Below are 16,284 nucleotides of genomic sequence, written 5' to 3' on the forward strand. Positions count from 1 at the left end.
TGCTAAGCCCATTCAAGGTCAGAGAAAGTCATCTCGAGAAAAGAAGGCTTCGCGCATGCACCTGGAATATACACCCTGATCCAGGATGGAACTATTGGCTGCTTTGTTCAGTTCAAGTCAAAGTCCAATGTTCTAGTGTAGCTGCCTCCTCACAAACCATTAAGTTGCCAGAGCTGCCTGCAACGGATTTCAGCTTCATACCCGGCCTGATAGCATATATATCTTTATACCGCCGCCAAGATATAGTGACCTCTAGATCGTGAACTTCAAGGGTTACAAATCATCCTCAAAACTCAACCACAAGGTTGCCAGTTTCGAAAGTCCACCAGACTGGGAACTATGGTAATTACAAACCCGGAATATCTGTTCTTTGAATTACATTCCAACCATATGACAGATTTGGGAATTGTACTAATAACAAGGGTTGCTGGTAGGCTTATATGGGGTCTAATGCGTGGTCTGGTTCTTGCGTCATAGCACCATAGGATAGATAGGTTACCCGGATAGACACCCTGGGATACATTTATGACTCAGTGGTGTGACATTTTGATCTAGGTAGGATCCATTGTAGATGGAGACTAAAGCTGTAACTTCAACTGACTATTATTAGGTTTTAATAAATCTGATTAACTTTCAATAAAATAGATCAATGAGGCTTATAAGAAAATAACAGGTTATCCCAGGTACACTTCCAGGAAGCATTAGTGTTGATAGTGTCAAGAATGAGTTGATTCTCTAGTTAAGTGGACCTGAGGGCGTGTTCACCCCCTAATAACTACCCCAATAATTATACGAGGTTTCCATGGGCAATCACCGTGAACTCTTTTAGGTATAAAGTGATTATCATTAATAATCTATCTACTAGAATAATCGTCATCTGCTTTTACTAGAAATCATAACTCTTGCCGTACCATAATCTTCCGGTATCCCCAACTAGATCTTCTTGCAGAGTTGAGCGCCACCCTTGAACACTCGAGCGGTCGCCATACAGAAGCTTCCGAGAAGCATAGACGCACCCGCAAAGCACATCAACCCAGTAAACCTGTCCCCTTCCCGGTCTTTGATGGCCCCTTCGATGGGAAGCCCAGTCAGAGCGCCCAGGGCAATGGCCAGACAAAAGCCTCCCAGCTTGAACCCGATCTCATCAACCCGGTCTTCGGCAAGGGAAACAACGCATGGAGGGCCCAGACTGACGAAACCGCCGCTGGCGAACCCAAAGAGCAGGGCGAAGACGATGATACCACCTTTAGAGGTGTGAAACTCGAGGGGAAGCCAAAAAGCCAGGACGAGAGCTCCAGAGAAACCAGTCACCATGACCATGGTGTTGAAGTGGCCGATCTTGTCACCGATCCAACCAGGCACGACTCGGCCAAATAGTGAACCGGCGTTGGCAATGGCCAAGGTATACACAGCGAAGCCTTTGTATCCATGAAGTGAGGCCATCTCCGGGAGGTAGTTCAGGGGTGCGAAGAGACCCCACATGGTGAAGAAACAGCCTAGGATGAAGAACACCCAAGGTCCTCTCTTGAATCCGTTGATTCCACCGCTGGGAACGTTCTCTTTCTCTTTCTTGGCTGGTCGCGAGACTATGCCGAGAGGTGGGAAAGGGGAAGTGCAGAGAGCATTGGCGATGACTAAGAGGATTCCTTGCAAGAGTGCAGTCCAACGAACGGCAGTCGCAAAGCCGACTTCTTCAATGAGTCGAGGGATCATGCAGGGGTATATCACGCCTCCTGGATTCATGTTAGCCAATTCCAAGGAGGATACTGCATTCTTATCTTACCTAAACTGCTCCCAGCGGAAACAATACCGACAGCCAAGCCCTTCTTTGTCGAGAACCATTGAGTGGCTGTTGCCATGGCAGGAAGAGACAGGCCAGCAGCGGCCAGACCAAAGGTGACACCCTGGGTAAGCATAACTTGCCAGTACTTTGTGCAGAGGCTCAGCATGCAGACGGAGAAAACAGCCACGATACTGAAGGGCAGTAGTGTCTTGCGGCAGCCATAGACGTCGATCATCTTGCCAACAGCGGGGCCGAACATGAAGAGCATGAAGATCTGGAGAGTGGTGATCCAAGCCAAGGCTGATGACGACTGGTCCTTGAACATAACTTCCGAGTAGTACAACTGAAACATGCCGCATCTAATATCAAAGATCAATGGGTTGTTCCCATGATGGAGAGAGATCGAACTCACGCGTTGACGTAACCAACGGAACAAAACTGCAACAAGAACGAGCCAGCCACACAAGCCCAGGCTCTTGCTCCTCCATTAGGGGGGACACGGTCATTGTTCTCGTTTGGCTTGTTGCTCTCGAGCTCTGGTGAGTCGGAGATGGTAGAGGAGTGCATCTTTCCAGATATATCATTAATAAAGGACTTGGCGCGGTAGTAGGTAGAAGAGAAAGCTGAACCGATACTTCTGACTCGAATTGTTAGGAGAACAATTGGGATAAGGAGGAGGCAAAGAAAGAGATTCATGGTAAGAAGTTGTTGTCTTATATATTAATTTGAAGGACTTTTCGCTGAATTGAGATAAGCTTAGAAGGACCGAATTTCGTGCGAGGTTGAGGAATACGGGCAAGTGTTGCGTGTGTAAAACGGAACTGTGCTGTATTGACCGGTATAATCCTCCTCGGTCTTCACTAAGAAATTCGTACGAACTTGACCTCGCACGAACTAAGCTCGCCCGAAGACCCCTGTTGACTAGGACAGGGGTGCGGTTTGGGTGGCGCTAAGCCCACTATGGCATGGTGTCAGCCAGTAACCCCTGACATGATTTGAAAATCACTGACAACTTGAGAAACAAACTTAGCCTAATGACTGCCTAGAGCAGAACAGCCATGGCAGTAACTGAAAACCTATTGCGCCTTGTTCTCTAGTAATCTATATCAATTCTTTACACTTTCTTCTATTGTCTCAAAAATCAAAAGCCTGTCTTTTATTATCTATATTATGCCCTCGACCTCCAGATTCACTCAGTTCCAAACAACATAGCAGCTGGCTCACATTTAGAGCTATAATACCTGTTTCCAGTAGATCACCAAACACAAAGAAATTTTGATAGCGATTTTCAAGACAATGAATTTTTTCCAATATCAACCGACCATATAAGCGAGAGGCGAGACTATATATGACGCACTGACACTCTTCATTCTGAGCACATATATTAAACTTATACCTGTTTTTTCCATCATCCATATTCGACTCATCACCACGATAATCTTTAGTCTGCTCTTACTGCAGGCGGTCAAGAGTTTCTTGTGATTTCTCCTGCTATCTTTCAAGTCGAACAATACGGTCATATAGTATGGAGATCATGGTGCTCCCCATAACCTTCTCGATTTCGGTCCTTGTCTGTGTGTTCATACTGGCGCCTTCTCGAGTTATTCTGGCGCAAGGATAATTGAGCAGCTGGCCTTCTATCTCCATACTGGCGAAAGGGGGTTCGACAAACGCTTCACGATCTCGACGAATGGAGTTTACGATCATCACCAGGCAACTTCGGCCTCCAAAAGCCTAACCAGCTTGGCATTCTCAACTTTGGTGTGCCCAAGGGCGATTGTGACAAATTGTTGCGTTTCACTATATGCAGTGATGGAGATATGTAAGACTGGTATGAGAAAGTTCAGGAGAGGAGAGAAGTTGGTGATGCTCGTGATTACAAGATGGAAGAAATGGAACCCAGTCGGTTGAGTAGAAAGAAATAGATGAAGAAAGTAAGTGGAAGAAAATATTATGAGTAAAGGGGAGTCACTGTCTGGCAAACATGACGTGGACCTCGAGCAAACGGCAAGCAAACAAACAGAATGCGGGCCAATCACGCGCTTATGATGGCGTGAAACATTTGGGACGCGAAGGAAAAGACTTTCAGTCACCAAACAGGCCAAAGTTACTTGCAAGACTTTCCTTTTGTTCGGCAGAATAAGTTGAACACTCCTCTAGACGACGCCTTAACCAGCCAGCCTTTATTCTTGTCGGAGATGCCAACGTCCGATGCCTCTGCGGATAACAATATTCTCTAATGTTCACTTTTATTTCTTGTTCTTATCACTGGTAAGTACAGCGAGCCTGGTGCAATTCTATGTATGCGTGGCTCTTGAGAAGCCCTGCTTGGGGCGTAGCAAAACCTGGCATTTGAGCCGTCTAGCCTGATCATTCACTTCCAGTGCGTCACTTCACGGGCGACCTACATTCATAGGACTGCATCATACAGTGCCATCCAAGTGACAACTAGCCACTCTCAGCGTTGTTGACACTGCATTGACAACGTACAGCTATCATCGTTGCTCTCTCGGATGACGCAGGCTCCTGCATACAGCTGCAACAGACACATGCAATCCAACATGATATTCTCCAAGTACCATAGCTTATAAGCCTATCTACCTACCTTAATTGAAGAGCGCTTTTGATTGCTGGCTACGGTCTTGGGTTGACTATCCCGCGCCCCTTTTCTTTGTGGATCCAATGAACAATGGACGTAGCTTCAAGAGAATTGCAGCACACTGTCGTTACTAAATGTCTCAAATGAAAGCAGTATGTTCAGTAGAAATCACGGGCGGGTTGCCTCAGGCAAACCTTTTGTGTCTTGTGGTTGCCCCTGACCGGTTGTTGACATCCAAGAAGAGGGTAGTCACGTGCAGCATTCCCAAATACTCACTTCATCTTCTCCGAATCTGTTGCTGCCTTGACTCACAAACTTATGTAATTCCGCACGCTCTAATCAACTTAGTTTGGTAGAGATTTGGGCTGAGGCAGCCATAGTCTCCCTATTATGGATGCGCAAACGTCTAGCCTTGGTGAATAAGTATGTGATGCTGGAAGTTTTCTACCCTATTATTATGTAGCTGAGACCGTAGAAATGCAAAAGTATTTTGCGATCAAGACATAATGTATCAATCTCAGTTGTGTTGTTTCAATCATCAAATCAATGTGGACCGCTTGTTGTGACTGGACGTCTTTCTCCTGCATGATTTTAGGGTTGACCAGTAGGCTCCAGCCATGCACTTCACAGGTACAGCGACCTAAGCTTCCGCCTCACAGAAATAGCAAATAAAGGTTTTATTCGATAGTTTAGTAATTTATCGTAGGCATCGTCACCTTCAAATGCATCCCCCTCTCGCAATCGAGCAGTTACAAGTGGATTGATATGTATGATGTCCGAACTTCCTTTGTGCGTTTTAATCATGTTTTGAAAGAACTGTCACAGCGGACCAACGAGTTGTGACTGGTACATCTTCTTGAGAATGATACAGGATCTCTGTGGTCTTCTGTAAATGTACAAGAAGAGGGAAGATCAAGGCCTATAATCTCCACGCGGTAGCGCTGGTGCATGACTGCAAATCTGTATCCCGTCTGTCTCGAAACAGATTCCAGCAGTTGAAGATTGGAACCATGCGCTGCCTCGCCTTCTTTGAGTCCGCATACAGACTCTGTGAGGAATTCTCACGAACAAAACATTAGCTTGGGGAAGATATGTAAGGTCATAGATGGACTGTATTCGGGGGATACTCTCAGCTAATATTACATGGGTAAGACTCCTTCCCACATCCCCTCGTGGTCAAACACTGACAACTCCGTCCTCACTATGCCAGCCAGTCCTGTTGCAACCATCATTACATGTCCATCGTTACATCGTGTTCATCGTTACATTTCCGTTGTCCATCGTTCCAAAACTGATCCGTCGTTAGGTACCATTGCAGCTTACCAGCGGTAAACACCGGGTGGGTAGTTGGCCAGGTCGAGGTTGATGAGGCCATCGTCTCCGATGATTCTGAGCTTTCCATTGCTGTCATAGGACTCATCGTCTGTCCCAGCCTCGGTCTCAGCCCCAGTCTCTTCAGCTTCGGTGTCTTCAGCCTCGGTGGCTTCGCCCTCGGTTTCTTCAACCTCAGATTCACCTTCAGCTGCTTCATCACTTTCGACTTCGGTTGCTTCCTCGACCTCGGTTTCCTCACCGGACTCCTCACTAGACTCCTCCTCCTGGCCATCCCCGTTGATCTTGACCCAGGCATTCTCCCGGCGGGCGAGAGACTCCTTGAAGCGTTGCACATCCGCCTGACGCTCAGCCTCAACGACCTCCATGAGTCTGTCGTTGGGTTCATAATTGCTCACAAGTCTCGCTTGGACTTCAACCCACTTAAAGTTGAGCTCGGGATACAGGGGTTCAAGGACACTGTAGGTGTAGGCCAGCATGAGGGTGGGCTCCATGTACGGAAAGAGGCTCGCCATATACTCGGTGGCCTGATCTCTCATCTTGGTAATGCCGCTGTAGACAGCCTGAGAATAGACATGGATTGCAAGATCATAAGCCTCTTCAACGTCCTGGCGGAGAGTGAACTTGTGTACGTCATGAAATGGGATTCTTCCAGTGTAGAAGAAACGCACCATGGCGTTGATGGTGTCCGCGGGAGCGAATGGAAGTGATATGATGCCCCATTTAGTGACTCTCTTGAGGAATTCAGGGCACGTGAGATGAACTGCCTCGGCGTGGACGAACTCAACCGTAGGGCCAATTTCACCTCCATCCATTGCGCCAAAGTAGATGGCAATCTTGGCGCTATGAACATCTGTTGTCAGTTCTCCTTAAAGTGAGTTGATAGAAGTGTCAACTTACCCTTCGCCAATCAGTCGCTCTGCAGGTCCAGGTTCCTCCTGCATGGTTGCTCCGCTTTGGAGTGAAGATAGTGATCTAAGTCAACCTTAGCACACGAAAAGAAAAAAAGAATACGCAGAAGTGAAAAGGACGCTCACGTTTTGTTTGTTCGGGCAGAAACGTGGAGAAAGTTGACTTCGAGCGGAAGTCGAAGAATGTTTCGAAGGTGAAGAGAGGAGAGAGGGGAAGAAGCTCGAACGCGAGAGAAATGTTTTGATATACGTGCGAGTAGTGCGATTTGACGTGTGACGAAAAAGGCTTCGGTGCCCGGGTGACCTTTTTTACAAGGCACACCACACTAACGAAACGTCATTGGCCTCCTAATCCAGACGCCCATACGCTACTCTTCTACAATTCAGTTATCTGGTCCTCTAAAACTATCCTACATGAGCACTGAGTGCTTGGCTATAAGCCCCATTTCCTCACGGGAATATGTATGTGTGCTCTCTGTTATTATCCCCCTCCATACACTCTAACATATCTTACCACCCCGTCTCCCAAACATCATCCGCAGCTCGTCGTCCCTTCACAATGTTCTTCTTGACCGACCATTATCATCCCTTTACCTCTGTTTCGCTAGGGAACAAAACATGCCCATCCATGGCTCGACTGTGCATCGTTGCCTTCGAGTGACGTTGACAAAGCTAACATCCGACAAGTGTTACACGCGCCTCACCCTTCAAATTATGCATATTGTCACTCTCTTCACCAGAGTCATAACCATGAACACCGTGTATGCATTTATATTCCAACCCCTGACTGGCCCTTTCCTGTCTAATATCTCCAACTAGTACGCAGTAACTGACTACCTCAAGGCTCTGACTATCTTTTCAATGCTTAGCGCGCTTCCAGTCCTCGGATCGATCACTTTGCTTCGCCAAACACACCATCAAAGCATTGGAACTCGTCAGAGGTGATTCGACACTTGGCCCCTTGACCTTCTTTAGCGAACCATTAGCCACTGGGCGACATCTGACCTTACCAAGTCGGCAACTGGGATGTTTCAGCTTACCACAGCTCCCATTTTCCCCTTTCATAGTCCCCATTGTCCAGCTAGAAAACTCTCCGACGCTACAAGTCTTGAAGCACTTTGTCGAAGATCGCTGTGTTCCATTCCAACCAGGCATAGCTCGCAAGCTGACGGATCATACTTCATTGACTTCCTCCCACATCTTTGAGTTTCTCAAGAGCCTTTGTTTGACAAGTTGTATGTCTTTTCAACTGTGCTACCCTCGTTGATCCCATCTTGCTGACAAGAACGCTACAGACCCTTCAGCAGCACTGCCCTAACCAGCACCAAACTCGCTAGAACGCCATCTTGATCGACACGGCAACTGCAAAGAGGTTTCCCTTCCTCTCCATTGGTCATTTCAACTCTTATTGATCTCTAAGCACTCTTCTGGGGGAGCAATAGGTCTTATGGGGAGAGGAGCGCGCCCCAGGAAACGAGCTCCTTGGCGAAGCGCCGAATCGCCATGGACCGCCCCTGAGTTAGACACAGACAGTCCCTTGGACCTTGAAGATCACTAAAGCACCACCTTAACTGCTCCCAGTGGAAGAAAAGTCCGTTTCGTGGGCTTCTTTAGAACCGCGGCGGCGCTCCAGCTCTGTCTCGACACCCTCAGGGGCTGATCTAGTTCGGAACTCTTGACCGTTTGAGGCAGGGACATTCCCACGAGGCTACTGTCTTTAAACTTGCCTGTGACCTTGACAAGTCGATGACAACAGCCAATGATAGTTTTGAGGTCATAGAAGCTCAGGGGTTGAGCGCTCTTATGCCGAGACATGCAATCTTGGTTATCAACGTCACTACTCCATCAGGGACCTTGAACTACTCGTCCTTGCTCTCAAAGTCACACTTAGAGCAGGAAAATGACTTACCCACGTGAACACCTCTCTCATTGTCGGAAGTACTTGACGGCAGCTAGTAAACGGCGGGCTCGATTTGCATTCTTCTCCTCACGCTGGGCAGCTAGGATTCCACCAAGTTTCTATTATTTGACCCTTCCATTTGCATTACCGCTGACCTGCGCTGTCTGAATAGCTAGTATTGGTACACTGCCCCTATGATCAAGGCCGACGATCCCCCATGACCCTCGAAGTCCCTGCCGCAACGATGTCTTCGCAGACTTACATAAAACCACCCTTCAAAGCTCATCCCAGATCAGACACAGGGGATATAGTTCTTCCCAAGCTTCAGCCCCATCAGACCGAACCGCTCCACTGATCCAAGAGAAGAATGCCATCAGAAGACCGTTCCCCCTTCACACCAATACTCCGTTTGCGTCGTTCCAAGCCCGCCACCGAGAGCCCAGCGTATCTCAAGTCCAGTTCAGTCTCAATAAACTGCTGTAGCATCACCATTCTGGTTCGAATACAGATCGGCGGTTTGTTGCGTTCTTTTTAACGGAATCAACGCGGGCGCCCTTACCCCTGAGTCTCGAAAGCCCTGTGAACTTGTTGCCATTGGACTACGCTAACCATCTTATTGCAAAACGGGGATCTTGAGAGCATCCTCTTGTTGATCACATTCTTAGACCCAGAAAATCTGGAAGATTAGAGGATGTGTCGACAAGGCTTCTCTTACTTAAGCACCGAGATTCGTGCCAGAGCGATAAGACTCGGGCAGGCAGACCTTGGCTTTGGCTATACTCACACAAGTTTTCTGTCAGTATTCGAAAGGTTCCCAACAGAATCTTGACGAAACATCACACCAGTTGCTCTATACATCATCTCAGTCAGCGATGAAGCACTCCACTGCCGCTATGGCGGCCTTGGGCGAACAAGCGAACAGAGTTTCTTCTTGACTGAGAACTGAAGACTTGCCAATAGCCATGTACTTAGTGGCTTCTGATTCCACATGTATGCGAGCTTATCAATACTGAGCGGTCACAGCAAGCCATGGGAAGACTTTTCCTGAATGCCCTTTACGGTGGTGGGATGTGCACTATCAGCTGGGTGAGTATAGCGAGATTATCACTTGCCAATCCTCTTCGAGGTGCCCTGCTTCTCCTCGGTCAAGTCTGATTCATCCCTGCTTCTCTGGTTGAGGCATTTGTTCTTGATGCATTTCTGCTCTTGAGGGGGTATGAGGTTCCTTTCTGCCAGCGGCGATGTGAGACTATGAGGCGGTCTGCTGAATTCAGGAGAGGAATGATGCTGACCCCAAAGCCAAGCAGACAAACCGGTGTTGTTTCGTACGTTTTGCCTCCCCCTGCAAGGAGACCCTCGCCACCATCGCCGATTGGGTTTCCCTCCTCAGTTAGACTGATATATTGTCGGCCTTTCTAAAAGCATCTATGTTTTGATCCACGTATGAGGCAGAATGCAAATATCGCAAATGAGGCATTCCTGTGTTGGCGAGGGTTGTGATGTTATTGAGTGCATGTTCATATAAGAACAATGCGTGGGCGAAATCACCAGATATGGAGGATGGATACCATGTACTTTGTGGCTAAACAAATGTCTTACAGTTCGCCGTTTATATATACCCCTCCTCGTTGCCTGCAAATAATGTGGGAGGATCTCTCAAGTCAAAATTGAGACTCCTTCCGCTCATATATCCCCGAGAGTACCTTGTTCCCGAGTCAATGCTTCGGTGATGATGCAACTTGATACATACCGTCAAGGATGGCATCGGCTATTATATATGGGTTGTTCTTGAAGATATGCATTGCGCCCCTTTCGCTTACAATGAGCACGGTGCTCTCTACCATGTTTGGGGCGAGCAGCATCAAGATGGTTTTGACCCAGTCTTCGAAGGATTGATCCTGTTCCAGTTTGTAGTCCTCGAGGGCTCGAACCAAGTTCTTGGGTCCTGGCGTGTCGACATCTTTGGAAAGGATACAGCATGCTTCAACTTCACGGTCGGGGCGCTTCTTGGGGGACAGAAGTCGATACATGGTGGGAAAGTCCTTTGCCGCGGCTGTCGTGTGCCTTCTTCCTGGGACTTGTGTCCTAAAATTCAGCTAATGCACTATAGAGTATAGAGTGGATTCGAGTGGCGTTAAGCATATCCAGTGCCCGGTGGCCAACGTTTCCCAGGGCTGGATACGAGAACGCATGTTATATCTTGTTTGTTGTAGGGCTGCGAGGGGGCTTGAAGTAAGGGAGCGTTGAGCTCTAGGGTGGTTTCAAACTAAGTCCATGAACCAACAATGCGCTGCTTTCTTTGTCTCTTACGGCTTTTCAGGATCCCTGAGGCAAATTGAGAGAGTATTGCTGAAGATAGTATCACCACACAAGGAGAGAGGCATGCAGTTTTCATCTCCAGGAAGTGTTTTGGTCAAGCTGATCAAGAGTGAAGCCCGCTCTGTACATGTGCATTGATACATTAGCCGATGCAACCTTGCTTCGTGGGACTCTTGTATGCCAAAAACTTACCCTTCTTATATATACTCGCAGGATCCCAGGGACACTTGAGGGAAACAGTGAGATGAGACCTCACCATCCAGCAAAGATGTTCCAGTCTTCCCCATCTCCGCTGGGTCAGTTTCCCGGAATTGGACGATCTGGTTCATCTCACTTGTTCCTGTGTGGCTTGTATAGTTCAATATCAACGGGCCGGAGGTGATAAGAGTCACTGATTTGACTCTATGTTGCCATGGGCCAATATGTCGAACACCCGTCGTGGCGTTTTGTTGCGCATGGTCGATCGAATATGTTGTGCCTCTCGGTGAAGCCATATACAGTGGGATTATGTTGTGATAGTGGAGCATGAGATGTTGATCCAGCCAAGTCGGCAACTAGAATAGCCATCGTCGAGGACTAGCGTCACTGTACTTTGCGGAGCTGGGTTTGATCACTCCGCGAGGGTAAAGGCTGAATGCAGCATAAGCAATTCTTCTAGGACGCTCACCCAGTTGTTGTCGTCGAAGTTCAGTATGCGTGGTCCGGCTAGCCAAGGTCTGAATGCATGTTTGTGCCCAGGGTGGCAGACACAGCCGCAGGCTCACTCTTCACCCACTTGATCTATACCAGAACATATTCATGCCCCTCCATCATCCGTATCGTCATCGTTGTCTCAATGGCATCATTATACCGACTGCTAGCCCTGTGATGAAAAGCCGTGGCGACAGGTCCGAATTGTTTATTATCCTCGACTAAGAGGAGATACGCTTGGGGACAATTCGACAGCGGGACAAGAGACAAAGTGCTCCAATATAATAGAATTGTGAGCGCTTCCTTCTCACAGTCAGGTGATGCATGAGAAACTCTTCTGCGATTTCCTGTAAGCATTGTCAGTTCTGAAGGCATACGTAACGAAATCAACGACCTACTGCGCCAGTACAAGGCCAGGCACCAGATTGAATGCCAATGTAATGAATATAGACTCGCACGGAAAGTTCCATTGCCTGACTGTAAACATATATGATTATATGCTCTAAAGTAATATATATAAGTCAAGAGGATGATAATAGCTCAAGGAAAGAAAGAAGTGGGAGGATGGAGGTGGGAAGACATGAGATATATATACTTCAGGACGGCACCTGGAGGAATCAGTGGGAGTGTCATGTCCTTCCGAAAATTGTGTTAAATCGTTGTCAAGTTGAAATCCTTGTTTCTCTTTTGCCCAATGGGAAACATATCCCAAACGATAAAGGGCTTCTTCCTTCGCCTGTTCCATTTGTTGTACGAAGCAATACAATTGATCATTTGCTCTGCCAACACCAACATCTCAGTGACATCAGCGTCAGTAGACGCAGTATATATCACACCCACTAATCCCATGTTATACCCAATCAAGTTTCTTGTCTGTGACGTTGCCTAAGTAAAGCTCGTGGATTAACATGAGTGACAGCGTGCCAAAAGCGTCTTCGTTTGCCAATCTCACTCAGCCAGGAAACATAACAGTTACACAAACACCAAAGCAAGAAAAACGTAAGCCCGCACACTATATCACATCTTTGCCACAAATACGCAATTTTATGGCTACACACATGGTCTGATGCAGCAACTTGAACATGCACTCGCTCTGCAACCTGTGTCACCAGCAAATGCCACAAGCATCATCAACAGACCCCTGGCCACCACTTACAAACATTAAATCAGTCCGGCAAGGTAACACCAGCATTGTGATCAATGATGCCAAAGCATGTGGCTTCGACACAAGTCCTGTGTCTCAAGTTTTCCTTTTAAACAGTTGTTACACCTCACTTCAAATCAAGTCACATTTCACAGCCTCAGGGTTGACTAGGTGAATTCCATCTTTTTGCAACAAATAACATGGCCCCAACAACCATGCTCCGATAAAAACATGCTCTTGTACCTTCTTCGCTTCCCTCTAACCACCCAATGAATAATCCCCCCTCATCACTTTTACGAGCCTTTAACCCCTCCCAAGTGACAATCGTGATTCCAGGACAAGGAAACGAATCGTAAATAATCACATTACTGCCACACTTGTACGGTATGTCTAAGACCGAGACAAAGCTTTCGATACATCATGATCCTTTCAACGCCCGCTTTGCTTCTGTTGTTCATCTCTAAGCGACCGACGCGATGACTAGCGCAGCCACATTCTCCTCTTCGCTTCGCACCGTGATCTTTGTCGTGACACCGGTTTTTGATGAGTAAGCCATCCGTACGTTGGCAACCACCCGACCTCCACCAACTGTCTTGCCGAGAAGCTTGAGAGTGTGGGTGGTCTGGTTGACGGGCACATCGGTGCCCTCGAGAGGCTGGAGCGACAAAGCCTTTGTAAGTTGCTCTGTAGCGTCTGTGAAATTGTTAGTGCCATCTCTTTCATGAACTCAGTATTCGACTTACCCGCAATGCTCTCCATACCACTCAATTGGAGGGTTTCTGTGACCTCCTCTCCAGAAGCGCCAACCTGCTCCCAGATGTGGCTGAAGTTGCCAGCGAATGTGGGGATCACGTAGTCACTGCCAGCAAGGTCGAACTCGGCCACCTCGTACTCATCATCGTAGCCGGAATCCTCGGGCTCGCCTGTTGAGGGGTCGATCTCCTTACTGGTGAACTTGAGGACGTTGGAGAAGGTGGAGATGGGCAGAGAAGCCTCGCCGCCAACCTTCTTAAAAGCAACATAGACCTTGCCGGGCTCATCAGTTGCAAGCTTCTCAGCTTGGATGATGAAGACCTCCTCAAGCTCCTCCTCGTCTGCGGGAGTAGCGACAACGGAGACGTTCTCAAGGATAGTGTCGGGCAAAGTGTTCTTAACCTCATATTGGAGGACAATGTGCTCCTTGAAGATGTGCTTGACCAGGCTAACAACATACTCGGTCTCAGCCTCAGTAAGCTCGATAACAGGCGAAGACTTGAGGACGCTGCCAAACTCCTTCATTTCGGGGATCTCTAGCAGCTCCTGGGCATATCGTTGAGCCTGAGCAGAAGCAGAAGCAACAGCCTCGGCTCCGGTAGGCTTGGTAGGGCCAACCTTGGGGGCCTTGAGTGTAGGGGCTGTGGCAATCAGCTTCTTGGATCGGTCCTCAGCGTCGGCTTGCTCCCGAGTAACCACAGGGATCTTGGCAATATCGAATGGACTATCGAAAGCGGACTTGTCGTCTGATGTGACGTACAAGACAAGCTGCTGCTCGAAGTAGGGAAGGGAGAACATGTTCTCTGTTCGCGCATTAGCAGTGATCCACAGTCAGTCGTTAATTCATGCTTACCATTCTTGACGAATCGAGCAGCCATCTCATCGTCCTCCTCATTCATGAGCTTGAGGTTAAGGGCAGCACGATCACGGACCTCGTCATCGACATCATCCAGGCATCGGGTGAGGAGAACACGAACACTGCTCTTAACCTCAGGGTCCTTCTGTCCAACACCGAACTTGGCGAGGGCAGTGACAGCAGCAGCTCGCACAATGGCGTTCTCAAGAACCACTCGGTTGTAAATATATCGGATATACTTGGTAGGCTGAGCGGTCTTGGGACCTTCAAGACCAATAAGGTGAAGGATTCGGACAGCCAGCTTAGTGAACTCGCAATCCTCGATAAATTCGCATAGGTGGGCGAGCGCATCCTCCTTGGAATCAGGCACGAACTTGATCAAGTCGAACATACTCTCCACAACAGCCCTCTTGAACTCGTATCCACCCTCATCACGCAGAATACCGCTGAGGAAGGTGAGCATACCAGCCTGCTTGCTGGGGAACTTGAGGCACAAGGTTCGGATAGCCTCCACAATTGTAATCTTGAACTCATCGGTAATCTCGGACATGAAGGTGGAAATCTGCTTCATTAACCTGTCGACACTGGCCTCGTTACCGGTCTTAAGGAGCGTGGTGATAGCGAATGTGGCAATGGATCGGTTGCTGTTGGAGATGAGAAGCTCGATATCGGGGTTGCAGGCGTTGACGGCGGTAGGCTTGAAACTGGCAAAGTTGTGGAGGATTCGGAGAGCGGCGAACTTGGTAACAGCGCGGGGCGAGGTGAGGAACAGTTGAAGAACGTGGACAGCTTGCGCTACCTCAGCATCGGTAACATCTCGCATGTCGCAGATAGCCTTAGCAGCTTCAAAGTTGACCATTTCGCTCTTGTGTCGCAGCCAGCCATCGAGGAGCTGCATCATGGGCTTCCTCAATGAAGCATCCTCCTCAGCGAGCTGTGCAGCAAGTCGAACCAGCATGATGATAGCAGCGGGGTTCTTGAGAGCACCAGCAGCACCGAATTGCTGAACCATCTTGACAAGGGCCATTCGGTCGTGCATGCGCATCTGATATAGAAGTCCAACAGCGTGATATTGCGACATGGTCGAGTGGTTCATGGGAACTTGGCTGCTTGAGGTGGAGAATCCAAGGGAGAAGCCACCGGAGGACTTGCTAGAGGCAGCCGCCTCTTGGGTCTCGCTCTGCCATCGTCGGACGACATCCTTAGCGATAGGAAGGAGGTGGTAAGAGGAAACGAGAGCGGCAGACGATACGGAGGGGTTCTTGTCGACAATTGCGGTCTTCATAACTCGTTCGATCGATTGTACAGTCGTGGCCTTTACAGTGTCAGCATCCAGGGGTGTCGGTGTACCTGCCAGCAAAGCAACCTACATCGATAATACGGCAGAGGGCGCGAATGGCATTGGGTCGGTAGATGGCGTCGGTGCTGCCGCCAGTATCCTTCATAATCGTGCTGGTAACCATAATAATATCCTCAGCTGAGTTGGCGAGCTCCTTGATAACAAGGTGGACCATCTGTCGGAGACTGGCATCCTTGTTCTGGAAGAGCTTCGAGATACCGAAGAAGAGGGTTGTAGCTTCGTTGGTGGGGAACTTCTCTCCCGTGTAGAGAAGAAGAGCGATCTTGGTGAGTAGAATGCGACATCGTCGGGGCTGGATAGGGGAGCTGTTGAAGAGTCGTGCTGTTTGGACTATTTAGCTTGACTGTGGGGGGGGAATAGGAATAAGGCGATTGTAGGAGACGGACCTTCTTGGAAGACTTGAGTTCGGTCAACCTTGACCAGCCCGAGGTCGGCGTCTTCGTCCTTCTTGCCGTAACTCATGTTGGGCAACTGGGTTGAGGTGAAAGATTTGGTCGAGGGAGACTTGAGGTTGCGGTCGAGGCGCTCCTAAGGTAGAATCACCACGTCGCAGTTACGCTTCAGGGATGAGTGGTGCCGCATCACGTGATCTTATCAGCCCCTTATCGGACGGGGATTCGTGTCAACTTTGGCATTG

General features: G+C 48.6%; 4 protein-coding genes across 4 annotated transcripts; all 4 read right to left on the reverse strand.

The window, feature by feature from the left end:
• Positions 1-933: 933 nt before the first annotated feature.
• FOXG_03550 (uncharacterized protein) lies at positions 934-2,479 on the reverse strand (the record flags this gene model as incomplete). Its single annotated transcript, XM_018381323.1, has 3 exons — positions 934-1,733; positions 1,784-2,142; positions 2,196-2,479. The coding sequence occupies 3 exons, from the start codon at positions 2,477-2,479 to the stop codon at positions 934-936; spliced, it is 1,443 nt and encodes a 480-aa protein (XP_018237784.1).
• Positions 2,480-5,701: 3,222 nt separating this feature from the next.
• On the reverse strand, positions 5,702-6,658 carry FOXG_03551 (uncharacterized protein; the record flags this gene model as incomplete). The annotated part of the gene is made up of 2 exons (XM_018381324.1): positions 5,702-6,557; positions 6,615-6,658. 2 exons carry the CDS (start codon positions 6,656-6,658, stop codon positions 5,702-5,704), a joined length of 900 nt encoding a protein of 299 aa, XP_018237785.1.
• Positions 6,659-10,085: 3,427 nt separating this feature from the next.
• Positions 10,086-10,686, reverse strand: FOXG_03552 (uncharacterized protein). Its single transcript, XM_018381325.1, has one exon. It carries the CDS (start codon positions 10,553-10,555, stop codon positions 10,241-10,243), a length of 315 nt encoding a protein of 104 aa, XP_018237786.1. The 5' UTR covers positions 10,556-10,686; the 3' UTR covers positions 10,086-10,240.
• Positions 10,687-12,730: 2,044 nt separating this feature from the next.
• On the reverse strand, positions 12,731-16,192 carry FOXG_03553 (uncharacterized protein). Its single transcript, XM_018381326.1, has 5 exons — positions 16,034-16,192; positions 15,658-15,968; positions 14,285-15,602; positions 13,422-14,234; positions 12,731-13,371 (listed from the first exon to the last, which is right to left on the reverse strand). The coding sequence occupies exons 1-5, from the start codon at positions 16,107-16,109 to the stop codon at positions 13,139-13,141; spliced, it is 2,751 nt and encodes a 916-aa protein (XP_018237787.1). The 5' UTR covers positions 16,110-16,192; the 3' UTR covers positions 12,731-13,138.
• Between the last annotated feature and the right edge of the window lie 92 nt (positions 16,193-16,284).

The sequence above is a fragment of the Fusarium oxysporum genome, chromosome 8 (genome assembly GCF_000149955.1).
Source record: "Fusarium oxysporum f. sp. lycopersici 4287 chromosome 8, whole genome shotgun sequence".
Lineage (NCBI taxonomy): Eukaryota > Fungi > Ascomycota > Sordariomycetes > Hypocreales > Nectriaceae > Fusarium > Fusarium oxysporum.

Bases quoted from the DNA above. Each gene is read 5' to 3' on its own strand.
- FOXG_03552 (XM_018381325.1), bottom strand. From the start codon at position 10,555: ATGTATCGACTTCTGTCCCCCAAGAAGCGCCCCGACCGTGAAGTTGAA.
- FOXG_03553 (XM_018381326.1), bottom strand. From the start codon at position 16,109: ATGAGTTACGGCAAGAAGGACGAAGACGCCGACCTCGGGCTGGTCAAG. The intron at 15,603-15,657 runs GTAGGTTGCTTT...GACACTGTAAAG, and splicing joins CCCTCTGCCGTATTATCGAT to GCCACGACTGTACAATCGAT. The intron at 14,235-14,284 runs GTAAGCATGAAT...ATGCGCGAACAG, and splicing joins TGCTCGATTCGTCAAGAATG to AGAACATGTTCTCCCTTCCC.